The 20,376-nt window shown below is 46.9% G+C and overlaps 1 protein-coding gene across 1 annotated transcript in view; it reads right to left on the reverse strand.

Moving 5' to 3' along the window:
* Positions 1 to 289: 289 nt before the first annotated feature.
* The window catches only part of LOC147899478 (uncharacterized), an 88,972-nt gene continuing 68,885 nt past the window's right edge, over positions 290 to 20,376 (reverse strand). The window contains exons 8-10 of the mRNA XM_087377737.1: positions 1,416 to 1,586; positions 1,248 to 1,319; positions 290 to 1,022 (exon numbers count right to left, since the gene is read on the reverse strand). Of these exons, the coding sequence (XP_087233863.1) occupies positions 744 to 1,022; positions 1,248 to 1,319; positions 1,416 to 1,586 (522 nt within the window). The 3' untranslated portion in view covers positions 290 to 743. The remainder of the gene's footprint in view (positions 1,023 to 1,247; positions 1,320 to 1,415; positions 1,587 to 20,376) is intronic.

Genomic DNA, 20,376 nt, shown 5'->3' on the forward strand with positions numbered 1-20,376 from the left:
CTGCAACTTCAAGGACACTTATTGGAACAATTCGTAGCTCTAGTATTTTTGCAAACAAATTCTTTCCAGCATGTGGGAGCATCAACTTTGTGGATACCTTCTACGTGTAAAAAATCACCAAAAAATCCCTCTTTGTTCATGTACTTGACTCTCTAAAGAAATGTAAATGTTGGTTTTTGTAAGGAGTGATGCGGGGGTTACGAGGCATGCGAGTATAAGTTCAAAGCTCCTTGGCATATATCATTAACTCCTTGGCGAGTAAAACTCCAAAGCTCATTGGCATATATCATTAACTGTTTAAAATGACCATAGACTTTGTGATATTCCACTGCATCTCTCTCTTTAAAACAAACATTCATCTATTGCAGGCCCTGAAACTCGCTGCAGCATTTACATTTACCAAAGTTTGTGCCTTGTACTTCCTGATCAGCACAGATGAGGTGGTCACGGCACTAAAGAACGTGGAAGTGGCGGATTCTCACATTCCAGTACCCAAGTGCAGCAGATTGGGATTCCTTTCCGATCCCGAAACATCTTAGATCAGTGATAAATTATAGCACAGAGTATCTATTACACAACCCTGCTTTTTGTAGGTACTTCAAACTTCAAATAATTTGAATACTTCCAGGAGGGTCCGCAAGTACAAGTTTTATTTCAGGATGAATATTGCAATGAGCAAGAAGTTGAAAAGAAAGTTCCTTCAAAAATTTCACATGATATGTGAGTAATTGCTAACAAATCCATCAACGCCAAATCAACCATGGCTTCCACCTTTTTTTCAATTTTCTCTGCTCTGACAAGAACCATGTCACCATAATTGCTATCAGCATGGATCCAATGGTAACAAGCAGCAAGAAAAAGCTGAAATTCTTCACACGAGAGTCAGTGGTACGAGAAAGAACTGTATGGGTGAAAAAAATGTCAACGCCAAAGGCAAACACCAAGCTTCTGAGTCCAACTCTAGCAGGAACTGTAACAATGTCTCGCAGGCCCTCTACCGGGTTTGTATGTGTTAAGTAAAACTGCATCAAAAATTTTCACATAGGAAATTTTGAATGAGACCTACTCCTAGAAAAAAAAATGCCAAAAAACAGACATTGATATTTGAAGGGAACTGTGTTAAGTGTATCTTTTAATTGCTACATGCATTCGATCATCACATCATTCCTTCATGTTAAAAGAGGACCAGTGTTAATCCATATGACAACCTTATTTTATTTAATTCTATAAACATAAGTAAAACCAACCTGTCTGGCAACTGGATCCCTATGACTCGTATTGCCTTGGTGATAGAAGATGCTTTCATCCAAGGAAATAATCTGCTTAACAGAATTATCTTAGAAAGAAATCACAGAGAAACAACAAAGAAGAAGATACAAATCATAGACCAGCATTTGTGAAATAAGATGTATAACCTGATTACCAAAAGTTCCAAGAAGCAATTGCTTTGGAACATGAAGTGAATTTTCTGCAACAGTCATTGTCTTTACTGAATGAAAGAAGAAATAGCCTCGTGACTCTACTATGTTCACATTGATCTCTGAGTGATTGACCACACTTGCAGGAGTGGCCCCTAGTTTGCCCTCCTAAAAGACAAAGTGTGACATTGTATAAACTCGCTGATCCAACCATATAATCAAATACAAGAGGGAAAGAGAGAAAACATTTATAAACCTCTGCTAAGACCCAATGAAATTATGAGAGGGCACAAAAGACTATTTACTAGCCTATATCCAATCTTATAATAGAGGGCACCATCTTCTTTTAGAGCTGGGATTGTAGACACATGCATACACACACACACACACACATACTTACAAGTATGGATACATATCCCGATGTCAGTGTTGGTGTGTGCGTGGTCAATCACCAGGCGGGCCATCTTCTATGCAGGGAATGATGAAGAGGCGGAGCTCTCTGAAGAAGACTCTGCTATACTTTGCTCGTCCGGTAGTCCTCCTATATACCGCATTAGACATCTTGCTTCTTCCCCTTGGCAACACTCTCATGAGAGAAACTACTTCTAGTAGCAGGCACTCCCAAATTCCGGACCCAAATTTGGTGTACCCATTGGCCATGATAAGATCATCTACTGCTTTTTACTGTTCGTTCTCAAAGGACTCCTGATATTACACATGGGGAGAGACTGCACATGCCACTGCTGCACACGAGTCATCCGGGAGTCTATACAGCACTGCCTCTTTGCAATGTCTGGTAGCTCAAGCTATCTAGACGAGAATACTCAGGATCATTGCATTGGACAGGTGCTCAACAGGAGGCATGCTAGCTTGGTTGATACAAGAACACTCAGGATCATTGCATTGGATAGGTGCTCACCAGGAGGCATGCTAGTTTGGTCAATAAAGGGCATTTAGGTAATCCTCTTTGGGGTCAAGGGATATTCCCCAATATACATTGTGAGAGGGGGATTAGTGAGTGCTTCACATTCCCACACAACGGCTCCTTGCCTAATGAAGGATGATGTTTGGGAGACAGCTGCTAGTATCACAACTTTCAAGACTAGGTGGCATGCTATAGCCTAGTGACAGGAGGACAATAAACCTGCCTTGTAGCCACCTTGGTAAATATCCAGTTGGGCATTGTTCATCGATTTGGGAGTATGGCTAAGGAAATTCCTGGAGGACCTGATACGATTCCACGCGTTTTTTTCAAGCATTGTCCTACCCTCATCTTTTACGCTCAAACTCAAATGCAAGATAGGAATGCATAAACCCACTAAATAAGTTAAGAACCTTGTGTAGGTCTGAAGAGAGGCATTTTAGCCCTCTCTAATGCACTAATCTTATAGAAAATAGTCTTATTTCATAAGAGGGATTGGAAACATGCTTACAATTGGGTATTTTCTACCTTCGAGGGTCTTCAATTGATCTTTGTCCAAAATGCACTAGATTGTATTGAAGACGTAATCGCTTAGCTTCCCATTTATTCCATCAATTCGACTATGTCCCCACCGGTCTTCATGCTTAGCACAACTCAACAGATCCTTGGTACATGCTATCGCTACCAGAGTTATCTCTAGCACAAGTTGTTTGTACTAATATCAACACATGATTCTGCTAATGCTACATGATAAGACGTATAGGAAGAAGAGCCATTGGAGGTTGCCATTGGAGAGATCAAGATACACAAAACATAATATGCAGCTTGAGACATGGAGGAGGCTTAAGATTGAGAAAGGATTGTGAGCTGAAGACCGCCCAAAGGCCTAGAATTAACAAGAGGAAAACCCCTCATGACCAAGACTAGTGTGATGAGTGATGTGCACTGCCACAAAAGGTGACTGAAGCAGGTAGAGGGAGTTAGAGATCATCAAAGGAGATGGAGCTTTGCCACACTAGGGATGTAATTGGAGCCTTATTCTAACTTGCAAATCGGTGTGATAGAGCTGTCTCTAACCCATCTTTCTGTTCCTCCTTGTGGAAGGCACCTTGGGGTACTTCCTCCAATCACAAGTGGCTGATCTTGCAGGTATGTGTCTCCCGATCTGGGAGGAGGAGGAGCAATCATATTTGTGAGGGCACTGCTGCCAGTTTGGAGAGGATGAGAAACTTGTTGGAGGTGTATTGCTTGGCATCAGGTGCCAAGATAAGCTGGAACAAATCACTTGGTTTTCTCACTGGCACAAAGGATGCTCATACATGGGGGGGTCTCTGGGCTTCAAATGGATACCTAGGGTGAAGACCACGAGATACCTTGAATGCCAGGTGGGGATAGACATTTCGATTGCGCGGCAGATTGCTCCCATTCTGCTACTAGAGCTCCACCAAGCTTTCCTTGGCATGGAGAAGTTTGGCGGTGGTTACTAGAGTAGCTTAGCAGACTGTGATCATGCGTAGTGTGGTCTAGGTATTATTGAACTAGAGACGCAAAGCAAGCTTTTGCATGAGGTCTTGCTCCAGGCTCCGAGCCTTGCAAGCTCCTGCTTCAGTAGCGGCTATTCAAGAATACTTCAATAGAGGCTATTCAAGAAAACTCCACAGATTGGAGGCAGTGGCAACAATCTCATGGGTGAATTTTCACGGAGGCCCCCTGATGAGGAAGGTTTCTCCACTAATGTGAGGAGCTTGATAAGGATTTTGCACGTAGGAAAGTCTGGGCAAGCTAGATAGGTATATTATTGAGTACTAGCATGCATGACTATTAGGAAAGCTATGAGCATGACAGACGTACAAGCTAACACATAACAGAATTGGAGCATGACGACTCTCATCTAAGAGGATGGAATTTGAGATCGATTTGATACTCAATAACATGGATTGCATTAGTGTGTTCACATTACATAGATAAAGAAGACCAGAGATTTGAGCATGCAGATATGTCAGCAGACTGCATGTGTGGAAGCATGAATTGGCATCTGGAAATAAAATAGCTGTTTAACTAACCAATAATTCAAAATTCACACAAACAGGAGAAACACCACCACCATGTGGGTTGTGAACGAGGATCACCCACTCCAATGATAAACATTGGAATATTTATTTATTCAGTGATGCTTGGAATATGATTACAATAGTAATCTCAGAATTCTGAATGGAATCAATCTAGGTTCCTAAACATATATTACATTTTGATTACAACCAAGATAAGCTCCAATAGTGCCTTGGTGAAACCAAGGAGTAGAAGCTGTGCCAAGTACCAAAATTCAGTCCAAAGAGAGTGGCTGAAACACGAATGCTCAAGGAATGGTAAAACTCTTCCCCAAAGACACAGCCATAATCACTTTACCCTCAGTATCTTCAAACCAAAACTGAGATCTATCTCCAAATCATACAATCAACCACTGAGAATGTGAAAACTCCACAATCAGTCCAGAAACAAGCCACACATCAAATGCAATTGCCAAATAATGCTTCCTGACAAATCACAATTTTGCAGACAGCAGTCCCAGAGTCCCAGATGTGCAACCCACACTGCAAGATGACTGATTCGGGTCCAGATGTGCTCCTGATCTGCCAGCTTTGGTAGTAGAACTGTAAACAACTTCCGCTCTATTTGCCTCCGCCCTCCCGCATTGTCCTTTTGCCTCGCCCCACCTCCCGCAGGAGCATTCGTGTTTGTCAGAAGGAAGAGGATCTTGGTGGCGACCTTTGGTAACTCAGCTTAGATGAGCAATCAACAGGGTGAAATCGGCAGTGCAGGAGGTTAGGAGAAAATCTCAATTGATGTGGGAGCACATGGTGGCACTGGCATGTACTAACAAGAGAGAAAGAGACTGATAGGTGGCTGGTTTGATCAGGAGATAGGAAAGATCTCAACAATTAACATGCCAGAATGAACTCGTAACTCTCATGAAGAGTATAGCTGGGATTTTATATCATGCATGGGAGTCCTGGGTTCAACTGGGGGAAGAGTCAGTAAACACTTTCTTTTCTGTTGGTCCTAGACTTTAGTCTTGGTACAGAAAGTGTTTCTCAGTCGATTGACTCTGACAAGGTCTTGTAGTCATACCCTCATAGTATCGAGCACACTTCTTATGATTTTTATGATCCCCTCCTCCAAACATGACTAACAGAGATAGAGCTCATTTGAGTGTCTGGCAGACAGTCCCATGGTTGGTGAAATAGCAATGAGGATCTATCTTGATGCAAGTTTCATCTGCTTGGAATTCAGGATTACTTGCCCTTCACAAGGGCAAGTGCCCAGGTTCAAATGGTTTGATCCCCTCTTTTTTCATTACTTATGGGAGGATATTGGTGATCATATCGATTTTGCTCTGCAGAGCGTTTGGGTCTCTGGTGTTATGCTTGCTTCACTTACTGTGAGTCTCATCCATCTCATCCCTAAGGGAAGATGCAAGATTTAATAAATTAGTAGAGGCCGATCACACTTTGTGGACATTGCAAATGAAATTCTAGCGAAGGTAATGAGCTACTCTGGCCTTCTGGTACCAACTTCCTTCAAGCTCCCTTTGGAATCCTCCCTCCAAGCCCAACACTTGCCACTTGTAACCTACCAAAGTGCCATGTGTCTATTATGCACCTTAGTGTTTCTATGACCCCCTTTGGGCCTTCACATTGCACTCCATACTATTGCAAGTGTTGTCGAGCCCTCTAGTTTCCCGCTTCACCACAACCACACCAGACGGTTATGGGATTATGGCTAACGTGACACAACTCACCATCAATCCGTAGAACAGCCCGCAAGCAGCTCGCCATCAGTCCATACAACTGTACAGACTATTTCCGTATGGTCACATTTTGCCTCCATCTCCCGAACCTATAGCTCGCCATCAGCCTCACCATCAGCTCGCCATTTCCCTCAACTCTGACGTACATTTCGCCTGCTGAAGCTCCTACTCATGCATTGGTCCTTGCCTCTCCTCATTTCAGCCTACTTCCTTCCCGCTCTCCCGCATGCCCCCGTCGCATTTTTGTCGCGGAGAAGAAAGTTCCATTGCTGGCTGATTACTCTTCAGCTCACCCACAGTTCGTGAGAGCTCCCGTACCTGCCTCGACCTCCATGCCCATTTTGGATGTACATCAGCTCCAACCCGCCATCTTGCTGTCCGTACAACACCCGTGGTTGTTTCCGTACAATTGTACAGAATCAGGAGCCCGCCAGGACAGCTCGCCATTAGCTCACCAAACAGCGTGTAAGCAGCTTATTACAACTCCCACAAGAAAGGAGGGCTCTGCTCCATTAACCACCCTACCATGGATTTCGTCATGAGCCTGCTTGCCTCTACTCCGGCCTTCCTGTATCAACTTCCTTCAAGCTCCCTCTGGAATCCTCCCTCCAAGCCCAACGCTTACCACTTGTAACCTACCTGAGTGCCATGTGTTCATATTGGACCTTAGTGTTTCTATGCCCCCCTTTGGGCCTTCACATTGCACTCCATACTATTGCAAGTGCTGTCGAGCACTCTGGTTTCCCGCTTCACCATAACCACACCAGATGGTTCTAAGATTATGGCTGACATAACACAGCTTGCCATCAATCTGTAGAACAGCCCGCAAGCAGCTCGCCCATCAGTCCGTACAACTATACAGACTGTTTCCGTACGGCCACATTTCGCCTCTATCTTCTGGACCTACAGCTCGCCATCACCCTCGACATCAGCGCGCCATTTGCCTCAACTTTGACGTAGGTTTCACATGCTCGAGCTCCTATTCATTTCAGCCTCCTTCCTTACCGCTCTCCCGCGTGCTCCCGTCGCATTTCTGTCGCGAAGAAGAAAGTTCCATTACTCGCTGACTACTCTTTAGCTCAACCACAGTTCATGAGAGCTCCCGTACCTGCCTCGACCTCCTTGCCCATTTCGGCTGTACATCAGTTCCAGCCCGCCCTCTTGATGTCCGTACAACACCTGTGGTTGTTTTTGTATAATTGTACGGAATCAGTAGCCGGCCAGGACAGCTCACCATACCGCGTACAAGCAGCTTATTACAACTCCCACAACAAAGGAGGGCTCTACTCCATTAACCACCCTGCCACAGATTCCGCCATGAGCGTGCTTACCTCTACTCTAGCCTTCCTGTTTCAACTTCCTTCAAGCTCCCTCTGGAATCCTCCCTCCATGCCCAACACTTGCCACTTGTAACCTACTTGAGTGCCATGTGTCTAGAATGGACCTTAGTAATTCTATGCCCCCCTTTGGGGCCTTCATGTTGCACTCCATACTATTGCAAGTGCCGTCGAGCCCTCTAGTCTCCCGCTTCACCATAACCACACCAGACGCTTCTGGGATTTTGGATGACGTAACACAACTTGCTATCAGTCTGTAGAGCAGCCCGCAAGTAGATCGCCATCAGTCTGTACAATTGTAGAGATTGTTTCCGTACAGTCCGTACGGCTACATTTTGCCTCGATCTCCAAGACCTATAGCTCACAATCAGCCTGGCCATCAGCTCGCCATTTGCCTCGACTTTGATGTACGTTTTCTCTACTGAAGCTCCTGCTCATGCCTTGGTCCTTGCCTCTAGTCATTTTGGCGTACTTCCTTCCTGCTCTCCCGCGTGCTCCCGTCGCATTTCTATCGCGGAGAAGAAAGTTCGATTGTTGGCTAACTACTCTTCAGCTCACCCACAGATCGTGAGAGCTTTCGTACCTGCCTCAACCTTCTTGCCCATTTCGGTTGTACATCAGCTCCAACCCGCAGCTCCAACCCACCATCTTGCAAATCAGCAGCCCACTAGGACAGCTCGGCATCAGCTCACCATACAGTGTGCAAGCAGCTTATTACAACTCCCACAAAAAAGGAGGGATCTGCTCCATTAATCATCCTACCACGGATTCCGTCATGAGCTTGTTTGCAACTCCCACAACAAACGAGGGCTCTGCTCCATTAACCACCCTGCCATGGATTCCATCATGAGCCTGCTTGGCTCTACTCTCGCCTTCCTGTATCAACTTCCTTCAAGCTCCCTCTGGAATCCTCCCTCCAATCCTAGCACTTGCCACTTGTACCCTACCTAAGTCCCATGTGTCCATAATGGACCTCAGTGTTTCAATGCCCCCTTTGGGCCTTCACATTGCACTCCATACTATTGCAAAGCCCTCTAGTTTCCCGCTTCACCATAACCACACCAGACGGTTCCCGGATTATGGCTAACGTAACACTACTCGCCATTTGTCCATAGAACAACTCACAATCAGCTCGCCATCAATCCGTGCAACTGTACAGACTGTTTCTGTATAGTCCGTACGGTCACATTTCGCCTCCATCTCTCGGACCTACAACTCGCGATCAGCCTCGACATCAGCTCGCCATTTGCCTCGACTCTGACATATGTTTCGCCAGCTGAAGCTCCTGCTCATGCCTTGGTCCCTGCCTCTACTCATTTCAGCCTACTTCCTTCGCGAACTCGCGCCTGCTCCCGTCGCATTTTTGTCGCGAAGAAGAAATTTCCATTGCTGGCTTACTACTCTTCAGCTCACCCACAGTTCGTGAGAGCTCCCATAACTGCCTCGACCTCCTTGCCCATTTCGGCTGTACATCAACTCCAGCCCCCCATCTTGCTGTCTGTACAACACCCGTGGTTGTTTCTGTAAAAATTGTACATAATCAGCAGCCTGCCAGGACAGCTCGCCATCAGCTCACCATACAGCTTGCAAGGAGCTTATTACAACTCCCACAACAAAGGAGGGCTCTGCTCCATTAACCACCCTACGACGGATTCCATCATGAGCCTAGTTGGCTCCACTCTGGCCTTCCTATATCAACTTCCTTCAAGCTCCCTTTGGAATCCTCCCTCCAAGCCCAGCACTTGCCACTTGTAACCTACCTAAGTGCCATGTATCCATAATGGACCTTAGTTTCTATGCCCCCCTTTGGTCCTTCACATTGCACTCCATATTATTGCAAGTGCTGTCGAGCCCTTTGGTTTCCTGCTTCACCATAAGCACACCAGACGGTTTCGCGATTATGGCTGACGTAACACAACTCCCCATCAATCCGAAGAATAGCCGCAAGCAGCTCCCCATCAGTACGTAAACATGTATAGACTGTTTTTGTACAGTCCATACAGTCACATTTCACCTCCAACTGTAGGACCTACAGCTCGCCATCCCCCTCACCATCAGCTCACCTTTTACCTGGAATCTGACGTACATTTTGCCTGCTGAAGCTCCTGCTCATGCCTTGGCCCTTGCCTCTGCTCATTTCAGCCTTCTTTCTTCCCGCATGCTCCCGTCGCATTTCTGTCGCGGAGAAGAAAGTTCTATTGTTGGCTGACTACTCTTCAGCTCACCCACAGTTCATGAGAGCTCCCGTACCTCGACCTCCTTGCCCATTTCGGCTGTACATTAGCTCCAGCCCGCCATCTTGCCATCTATACAACACCAGTGGTTCTTTCCGTACAATTCTACGAAATCACAGCAGCCCGCCAGGACAGCTCGGCATCAACTCATCATACAACACGCAAGTAGCTTATTACAACTCCCACAACAAAGGAGGGCTCTGCTCCATTAATCACCCTGCCATGGATTCCGTCATGAGCATGCTTGCCTCTACTCTGGCCTTCCTGTATCAACTTTCTTCAAGCGCTGAAATCCTCCCTCCAAGCCCAACACTTGCCACTTGTAACCTACCTTAGTGCCATGTGTCCATAATGGACCTTAGTGTTGCGATGCCCCCTTTGGGCCTTCACATTGCACTCCATACTATTGCAATTGCTGTCAGCCCTCTGGTTTCCCGTTTCACCATAACCACACCAGACGGTTTCGGGATTAGGGATGACGTAACACAACTTACCATTAGTCTATAGAACAGCCCGCAAGCAGCTCGCCATCAGTCCGTACAACTGTACCGACTGTTTCCGTACAGTCTGTACGGTCACATTTCGCCTCAAACTGCCGGATCTATAGCTCGCCATTTGCCTCGACTCTGACGTACACTTTGCCTGCTGAAGCTCCTGCTCATGCCTTGGTCCTTGCCTCTGCTCATTACAGCCTACTTCCTTCCCGCTCTCACGCGTGCTCGCATCACATTTCTGTCGCGGAGAAGAAAGTTCCATAGTTGGCTGACTACTCTTCAGCTCACACCCACAGTTCGTGAGAGCTCCCGTATACCTGCCTCGACCTCCTTGCCCATTTCGGCTGTACATCAGCTCTAGCCCGCCATCTTGCTGTCCGTACAACACATGTGGTTGTTTTCGTACAATTGTACGGAAACACAGCAGCCCACCAGGATAGCTCACCATACAACGTGCAAGCAACTTATTACAACTCCCACAACAAAGGAGGGATCTGCTCCATTAACCACCCTGCCACGGATTCCGTCATGAGCCTGCTTGCCTCTACTCTGGCCTTCCTGTATCAAATTCCTTCAAGCTCCCTCTGGAATCCTCCCTCCAAGCCCAACACTTGCCACTTGTAACCTACCTTAGTGCCATGTGTCCATAATGGACCTTAGTGTTTCTATGCCCCCCTTTGGGCCTTCACATTGCACTTCATATTATTGCAAGTGCTGTCGAGCCCTCTGGTTTCCCACTTCACCATAACCACACCAGACAGTTTTGGGATTAGGGCTGACGTAACACAACTCGCCATCAGTTCGTAGAACAGCCAGCAAGCAGCTCGCCATCAGTCCGTACAACTATACAGACCGTTTTCATACAGTCCGTATAGTCACATTTCGCCTGCAACTGTCGAACCTACAACTCGCCATCAACTCGCCATTTGCCTCGACTCTGATGTACATTTTGCCTGCTGAAGCTCCTTCTCATGCCTTGGTCCTTGTCTCTGCTCATTTTAGCCTACTTCTTCCTGCTCTCCAGTGTGCTCCCGTTGCATTTCTGCCGCAAAGAAGAAAGTTCCATTGTTGGCTAAGTACTCTTCAGCTCACCCACAGTTCATGAGAGCTCCTGTACCTGCCTCGACCTCCTGCCCATTTCAGCTGTACATCAGCTGCAACCCACCATCTTGTTGTCCGTACAACACCCCATGGTTGTTTTCGTACAATTGTACGAAATCAGCAGCCCGATAGGACAACTCGCCATCAGCTCACCATACAGCGTGCAAGCAGCTTATTACAACTCCCACAACAAAGGAGGGCTCTGCTCCATTAACTAGCATGCCACGGATTCCGTCGTGAGCCTACTTGCCACTACTCTGGCCTTCTAGTATCAACTTCCTTCAAGCTTCCTCTGGAATCCTCCTTCCAAGCTCACAGCACTTGGCACTTGTAACCTACCTTAGTGCCATGTGTCCATAATGGCCCTTAGTGTTTCTATGCCCCCTTTGGGCCTTCACATTGCACTCCATACTATTGCAAGTGCTGTCAAGCCCTCTGGTTTCACGCTTAACCATAACCACACCAGACGGGGTTCCAGGATTATGGCTGACAAAACACTGCTCGCCATCAATCCGTAGAATAGCCGCAAGCAGCTCGTCACCAGTCCGTGCAACTCTAAACACTGTTTTCGTACAGTCCGTACGGTCACATTTCACCTCCATCTCCCGGACCTATAGCTCGCCATTAGCCTCATCCTCAACTCACCATTTGCCTCGACCCTGACGTACGTTTCGCCTGAGGAAGCTCCTTCTCATGCCTTGGTCCTTGCCTCTACTCATTTCAGCCTACTTCTTTCCCGCTCTCCCACCTGCTCCCGTCGCATTTCTGTCGTGGAGAAGAAAGTTCCATTGTTGGCTGTCTACTCTTCAGCTCACCCACAGTTTTTGAGAGCTCCCGTACTTGCCTCGACCTCCTTGCCCATTTCGGCTGTACATCAGCTCTAGCTTGCCATCTTGTTGTTCGTACAACCCCGTGGTTGTTTTCATACATTTGTACAGAATCAACAGCCCTCGAGGACAGCTCACCATATAGTGTGCAAACAGCTTATTACAACTCCCACAACAAAGGAGGGCTTTGCTCTATTAACCACCCTGCCACGGATTCCGTCATGAGCCAGCTTGCCTCTACTCTGGCCTTCCTGTATCAACTTCCTTCAAGCTCCCTCTGGAACCCTCCCTCCAAGCCCACATCACTTGCCACTCGTAACCTACCTTAGTGCCATGTATCCATAATGGCCCTTAGTGTTTCTATGCCCCCTTTGGGCCTTCACATTGCACTCCATACTATTGCAAGCGCTGTCAAGCCCTCTGGTTTCCCACTTCATCATAACCACACCAGACAATTCGGGGATTATGGCTGACGAAACATTGCTCGCCATCAGTCTGTAGAACAGCCCGCAAGCAGCTCTCCATCAGTCCGTGCAATTGTACAGACTGTTTTCGTAGAGTCCATACGGTCACATTTCGCCTCCATCTCCCAGACCTAGAGCTCGCCATTAGCCTCGCGATTTGCCTCAACTCTGACGTATGTTTTGCCTCCTGAAACTCCTGCTCATGCCTTGGTCCTTGCCTCTACTCATTTCAGCCTACTTCTCTCCCGCATGCTTCCGTCGCATTTCTGTCACGGAGAAGAAAGTTCCATTGTAGGACGACTACTCTTCAGCCCACCCACACTTTGTGAGAGCTCCCGTACCTATTGGAATATGAAGCCAAAGTGAGTCAATAATGAGTGTTCTAGGTGTCTAGGGGGTGTTTTATAGTCTAGTGAGTCCTAGACACACCACGTGTCATATTGGGAGCTATCCCATATACACTATGGATTTCTAGAGTCTAGTGTCACACTATATAGTGTTGTACTTGTCTTGAGTCTTTTTATATCAGTCAACATCAAGCTCTTTTGGTATCATGTGAGTACTTGTCCATTGCTTTCATTTTCTATCCTTTTCATTTCCATTATGCTTGTTATCTTTCCTTTCCATTCCTAGTGTTAGCTTGCCACTATGATCTTTCATGTGGTGTCAGCACATGTTCCTAGCCCTGCTCTCTCTTTCCCTTTCCCTTCCAAGAGGTTGAGGTGAGGGAGGCCAATGAAGCTACTCTATCTCATCCTTCTTGGAAGGTTGCCCTCTTCTCTTCTTCCTTGAGCTCTCTTCTCCTCCTACCCAAGCCTCATCAACAGGAGCGGACTTGGAGCTGATTTACCTTGCCAGCAACTACCCCTTCTTCCACCCAAAATGCCTCGCCAACAGTCTCTTCATTTGCCTCGCCATCAGCCGTCTTGGTAGCTTCACCTCCAACTGCTCCAGCCCGCTGCAAACAGGCCGTACAGCCCACTGCAAACTGTTTCATGCAGTCCAGCCTGTTCGCTAGACAGGCTCCTGCTCTCGCCATTTTGCCTTGGGACTGCCACCAAGAGTAGTTGCTCCAACCTCGATTACAGCGCCACATTTGCTCCTTCTGCCCGACATTCTCTTGGAGCTGTTGCCTGCAAGTTGGTGCCCGTATTCTGCTCGTCATTCTCTTGAAGCTGCTCTGCTGACTTTACAGTTTCTGTTCTTGCATTTCTACTCTTTTCCAACCATGGAGTCTTCCAAATCAACTACCATTTCGTTTGAGAAGTTTAATGGTAAGAATTTCCCTACATGGCAAACAAAGATGCGTCTTGTACTTATGAAAGATGGAGTGTGGAATGTTGTGTGTGGCAAGAAGAAAAAGCCACAATCAGATGAAAAGAAAATTGCACACTGGGAGAATCTGAATGACAAAGCTCTTTCTCTCATTGGTTTGGGGTTGGGTGATGACGTTATTCATCATTTTGATTTTGACTCCACTGCTCATGACTTATATGGGCTAAGTTTGAAGAATTGTTCGGCAACAAAATCATCAATTCAAAGGTATTCCTCAGACAGGAATTCTTCAAGCTGCAAATGAAGCATGAAGACTCTCTTCTTACTCACTTGAATCATATGGAATCCCTTGTCACTTAGCTTGCTAGTATGAAGGCCCCTGTAGGGGAAGATGATCAAGTTGTTGTGCTCCTCTCAAGCATTGAGGAAATTTCTAAATACCAGGAGATCATACCAGCATTGCGTGTGACACAAATGGGTTATCATGATATGGTTACTACGCTTACCAAGGGCAAAGGAAAAGGCAAATTCAAGCCTTTCAAATGCAATCACTGTGGGAAGCTTGGTCACAACGAGGATCTCGCTGCTTCCAGAAGCTTGCCAAGCAACAACACAAGGATCATGTCAACTTGGTTGGGGCTGCAACAAGTGAAGACGAAGAAGAAGATGATGCTTCAACACCGACTCATGCTCTTACTGCCGACATCAGAGATCTCTCTCTCTATTCATAGGTCTATGTACTTGATAATCGGGACTTTTGTTTCTGATCTATTTCTATGTGTGCTTGGGTACTCTACCCTGGGTAGTCCCCAAAAAATGCTTGTAATAATGAGTCTTGTGTCCTTCAGTCAATAAAGGTTCTCAGCCTTGGATAGTTCTTCTCAAATGATGTGTTATTTTCTTTATGAGTGTGTGGCTTCCTACCAAGTCCTGTTATGAAGCCAGGGGGGGATGCATTGTGGGAGCCTTTCAATTGGCTTTGATTGGTCTCTCTATCAGGCCTGGCTGAGTTCCAGGATGTTGGTGCATTTCCCAAGACGGATTTGTTGGGTTAAGTAGCCATGCTTCATTTGAGCCTCTGAGCTACTTGGGGTGCACAGAGTAGTAGACTCCATTATTGTCATGTTCTGCTCTTGGTTCCATTCTAGTAGTCTCTTACCTTGCCTTCATGAGGGGGTGTTGGAATATGAAGCCAAAGTGAGTCGAAAATGAGTGTTCTAGGTATCTAGGGGGTGTTTTATAGTCTAGTGAGTCCTAGACATGCCACGTGTCATATTGGGAGTTATCCCATATACACTATGACTTTCTAGAGTCTAGTGTCACACTATATAGTGTTGTACTTATCTTAAGTCTTTTTATATCAGTCAACATCAAGCTCTTTTGGTATCATGTGAGTACTTGTCCATTGCTTTCATTTTCTTTCCTTTCCATTATGCTTGTTATCTTTCCTTTCCATTCCTAGTGTTAGCTAGCTTCTCTTCCTACCACTATGATCTTTCTATACCTACCTTGACCTCCTTGCCCATTTCGGCTGTACATTAGCTCCATCCCGCCATCTTGTTGTTCATACAACACCCGTGGTTGTTTCTGTACAATTGTACGGAATCAGCAGCCCGCCAGGATAGCTCGCCATTAGCTCACCATATAGCATGCAAGCAGCCCGTCAGGATAGCTCACCATTAGCTCTTCGGTCTCTGTTGCATCGGTCTCTGTCGCCTCTCCCTCTCCTGTCTCCACTTCCACCACTCTTGCTACACCCACATCTGCAGGACATGTTTCTGAGCCATCCCCTCTTGGGCCAGCCTCTGGAGCTTTGTCATCCATGACTCATGTGGGAGTTGCCTCTCCATCCATTCCCTTCGAGGCAGAATTTGATTTCCTTGATGATGTTCTTCCAGTCACTCCTTTGCTCTCCTTAGGTCTCACCCACCATGGCATGACATTACCACTTACCTCCCCCGCATTCATGACCATCCCCATTCCGATCATCACATCAGTGTCAGTAGGGTGCACAGATACGCACATTGCCCCCACAGCTCAGGATGGTCCATCGTCAGTAGTTATGGCAGCAGGGACCTCTGCCTTGGGATCTAGTGGTGGAGAGGCATCGGAGTGACACAAGTTATTGAGCTTAAATCTTACTCTGGGAACCACTAGTGATGTGAAGATACCACCCTGGGTGTCTCGATGACTGACCCCTGATCAATCTGTGGAGGCTGCTGAACAGGACCCATTGGAAACTCGACCTGGCAAAGTTATTTTTGCTGGGAGTAAGATACCATTTCAAGCTAATTATCCTCCTCTGCCTCAGAATGATATGTTAGATATATACTTGGCATCCTCGCCAGGAGATCTATTCACCCATGAGGCCTAGATAGAGGAACAGAGCTAGGATCACAAACGGCTTGTGTATGCACTAAAGCGGAAGCGGTCTCCTGTTTGCATGGAGGAGGAGGACCTGGATCAAATTTTCACACTTCCCTTGCAAGAGACACTCGCTTCCAAGAAGAAAACGTCCGGAGCTCCGAGTTGTTACCTAGACATCGACACACTCACTCTGGTGGCAACTCTCGAGGACCCAGAGGAGGAAGGAATGAAAGCATCTTTCGAGGAATATGGCGAACTCATCGACATGGCTGACTGAATGACCTATTGGGACAGGTATGCATGGGCTAAAAGAGTGCTTCATATGGCTCAGCCCATCATAGATGACAGCTTCATTCATATGGGTGTCTCCCTTTTCAATACTACGGGCAAGACGAGCTTCAACAGTGTCTTGGAGCGAAAGAGGCAAAGTGGGCAGCCAGCAAGAAGGTTTTGGAGGACAGTCATTCAGCCCAGCAGGCTGAGATCAGAGGGAGCTTGCAGCCCTATAGGACAGATACACCTCACTGGCAGAGGACAAGCATACTGTGGATCAACAGGTGGAGGTGGTGCAGAGTCAGAGGAAGTAGATTCTCGAGGAGAAGGAAAGTCTCCAAGTTTTACATTCCAAGTTGCAGGACGACTTCCATGGGCTGAAACTCAAAATTCTGCATTCATCTAAACATGATCATTACAGGTCTGGGTACCACAGATATAAATCCAAGTACGAGGACATCTGCAACCTCATGGACACAGTTGAGGAGGAGGCGAAGACCACCCCTGGAACATCCGCACACCCACCACACCCTCCCCCTTCGTGACCTTCATCCAGCAAGCAGTAGCTCCTGGATCTTTCACTTCGGCATTTCTCTATTTGATTGAGATGCAGAGACACAGAGATTCCCTCATGCGGTAGGCCAAAGATCAGCTATAGTTGATGCCTCAGGACACCAAGCTGAACCGAGCACTGACACGCATCACAGATTTTTACGCATCCGAGTCAGCACCAGACGAGATCGTGGGGGAGCAGCAAGAGGAGATGACAGCACTATGGATCAGCACTGAGGCCCATCACCACGATGTGGTTGGACGAGAGATACAGAGACCACACACGACACGTGGGATGACCAGAGCACGCATGATTGAGGTTCGACCTATCTCAGCCCTCCTTAGAGGAGATCGCCAGAGACGAGGCATTACTCTCGATGTAGCCCATTAGATATAGAGATCCAGGAGAACGTGCCCCCTGCCACCGCAAGAGACAGCCCGACAGTCATAGATACGTGAGCTCTTTGCATCACATCAGAGTACCACCAAGGAGCCGGGTTATATAGAGCCTCCACATGTACTTGGAGCTTTGTTTCTTAGCAGTTGACTACTCCTGTTTTGTACTATTTTTTGTACTAGTTTTTGCACATTTGCCATCTAGCATTTTTAGCACTTAGTACTCAGCAAGGGCCTTAGTGAGTCCTTTGCTTCAGCCCACAAGGGCTTGTATGGGTTACATATATCTTGTTTCTTGTTAGCCCCACGAGGTCTCCTGAACTCAAGCATGAAAGACACCAGAGATATTTCTAACTATAGTACACAACTTTATTTATATTGATGGCATAAATGCCCTGACTGCTGTTGTACATGATTGCCAAATCGGCATACAAAACTGAGCTGAACTACTCCCCTAACTGCGACATGAGGGAGACAGAGATACTTGGCTGAAATAGGACATTAAATCTCGACCATATGCTGGCTGAAAGGCGCTGCTGGGAGCTGGGAGCTGAGTGCTGAAATGAGGGGCAAGGCCCCCCTTATATAGGGGCTCGAACGACCTGTTTTGGCTGACCCTAACTGGCCAATCAGCCAGTCGGCTGGTTGGCTGGACTGGTAGGGCTTTTTGCTCAGCCCTAGAGGCTGACCTAGAGGGGGTTGAGGCTGCCTATAAAGGTGCCTACCCCAGCCCACTTATCATGCATGTGCTGCCCTTTGGAGGCCTCAAAACCTGCCAAATATGCTGCATAGGGAGCTGCAATTGGCTGACCAGGCAGCTAGTTGTCACTAAGCCTGGGCTTGACCCTAGTGCATGTGACATTCCCCTCTTTTGAACTTGTTGCTAGGTGTATATCTGCAAGCTTTGCCCTGGTGACCCAAACTGCTCTACCATAACTTGTGACCTTGGGAAATGGGAATGGGCCCTTGTAGCTCGTGCCTAACTTGTCCCTGGACTAGGGATCACAAAGGGGTCACGGCATATGACAAGATATCTGGGTTAGACTATGTGTCACAATGCTCCCTAGTTTAGGCATGCATGTGACATTCCCTCCTGCTTAACTTCTGGATGATGGTAGCTATACTGAGGAAATGAGTGAATCTGCCAAGCAAATGTGATCATTATGACCACCAATTGCTGCTCGAAACTTGACTATCCTCGCAAAGAACTGGGGAATAATAGTCTAGCACTAGGACTGATCTGGTACCGCTCCAAGAGGCTGAGGAACAAATGCTCTACTATGATAACATGGAAGCTCAATAAAAACTCCTAAGAACCGATATTGCCGCGACGACTGGAAGCCGAACTACCGAGGCCACCACGCTAGTACTGCGAACTCTTGATCTTCGGGTGGTATGGCAAGCTGATAGGCTCTCGGAAATATGAATTGCATGTTGTCCTCGTGAAGTACCGAGGACTAACTGGGCTATTGATGCGGAGGCATTGCACTCTGGACAACTAGGCATGGAATTGGCTACCAACTATTGGCATGCACCCTTCCCACTACGGAAGATCCAACCACATAGAAATGCTCGTGCTCTTCCATGAATTGATGGATGATGACAAAGCCAATGAGGGTAGGCAACCAAAACTGAAAGCCTGGAAACTCCAGAATACTCACATGCACTCGTGGAAGCTGTGGTACTATTGTTTCCATGGCTGCGGTGAGAGAAAGCTAGAATACACCCGCCTCCTCTCCTGACATGATAACTACTAAGGGTGAAAACTCTGTCACCCTCCTAGAATTTGGAATTGTGGATGTAAACGCCTCCCAAAGAACCTAAGTGAAGAGGGAAGCTGCTGAAACTATAGCTGTCTCTCTGAGAAACTTCGAGAAAGATGGAACTATGGATGTCTCCACCATTTTCAAAACGGCAACAAACGGCATTTCTCGTTGCACGTTTTACAGGCAAGGATGATTTGGATGGGGGTAGCCATGATTTTCAGTCACTTTGCCCACTCCCCATTCTTTATGACATGGGGCTCGATGGCTTGGCTTTCTCTTACAGGGCCTCAGGTATTCTATGGGAGACTTGACTCCTCTCGGGCCATTTCGATTCGACGTCATCAGGTTGAGTCCTGATCTTTGGATGTAATACCACACCTTCCTTTTGCAGCTGTACATGCCTCTATGGATACCTCTTGGGAGATTCTAGCGAGCATAGCAGACTGGCATATTTGGAGAGCCAGATGCACAGAGGCATTGGAGGGAACTCAGGTTTATCCCTCGCACACATTGGCTAGTATCTGGATAGACATATCTGGATAGACACCATACATACCTTGATGGCCATATGGACGAGTATGCAGGGAGACTCCCGTGCAGCCTCAGCTAGGAGGGCTTCTTTCTTAAGGGAATGGAAGGATTCTCCCTTCTTCTCTGAGACTCCTACAGGGTTGAGGTGGCACTTTCAGCCTCGGCCTTGGTTGTTTTCCACCTCACTTTGAGGAGGTTTATTTAACCTCATGATTTCATGATGTATTCTGCTTTGAGCTTGCTCTCGCGGGTTTTTTCTCTTACTTAATAGAAGTCTCTTTCTTAGAAAAAATTTTTTTTTGATTAAAAAAAAAACTCCACTCGTGACGTGAGAGAGGTAATGGAATGCCTTGAAACCTATTGTTTAGCTTCAGGATCACTCATCAACCATAGCAAAACATGATATTGCACTCTCAGTGGAAGGCCTCAAGATGAACTAGATCGCCTGGGCTGTCAATTGATTCCGAAAGGTACGGTTTTCAGATTGCTCGGCATACCCATGGGCTTCGAAGTTTCCATGAAGGAACAGTGGGACTAGGTGCTAAACAGATTCAGTGCTAAGCTGGAGAAGTGGAGAGGATTTCAAGCCAATCTGGCGGAAAGACGAATGG

The sequence above is a fragment of the Dipteris shenzhenensis genome, chromosome 8 (assembly GCF_047967505.1).
Source record: "Dipteris shenzhenensis isolate YYH24624 ecotype China chromosome 8, Dip_SZ_1.0, whole genome shotgun sequence".
Lineage (NCBI taxonomy): Eukaryota > Viridiplantae > Streptophyta > Polypodiopsida > Gleicheniales > Dipteridaceae > Dipteris > Dipteris shenzhenensis.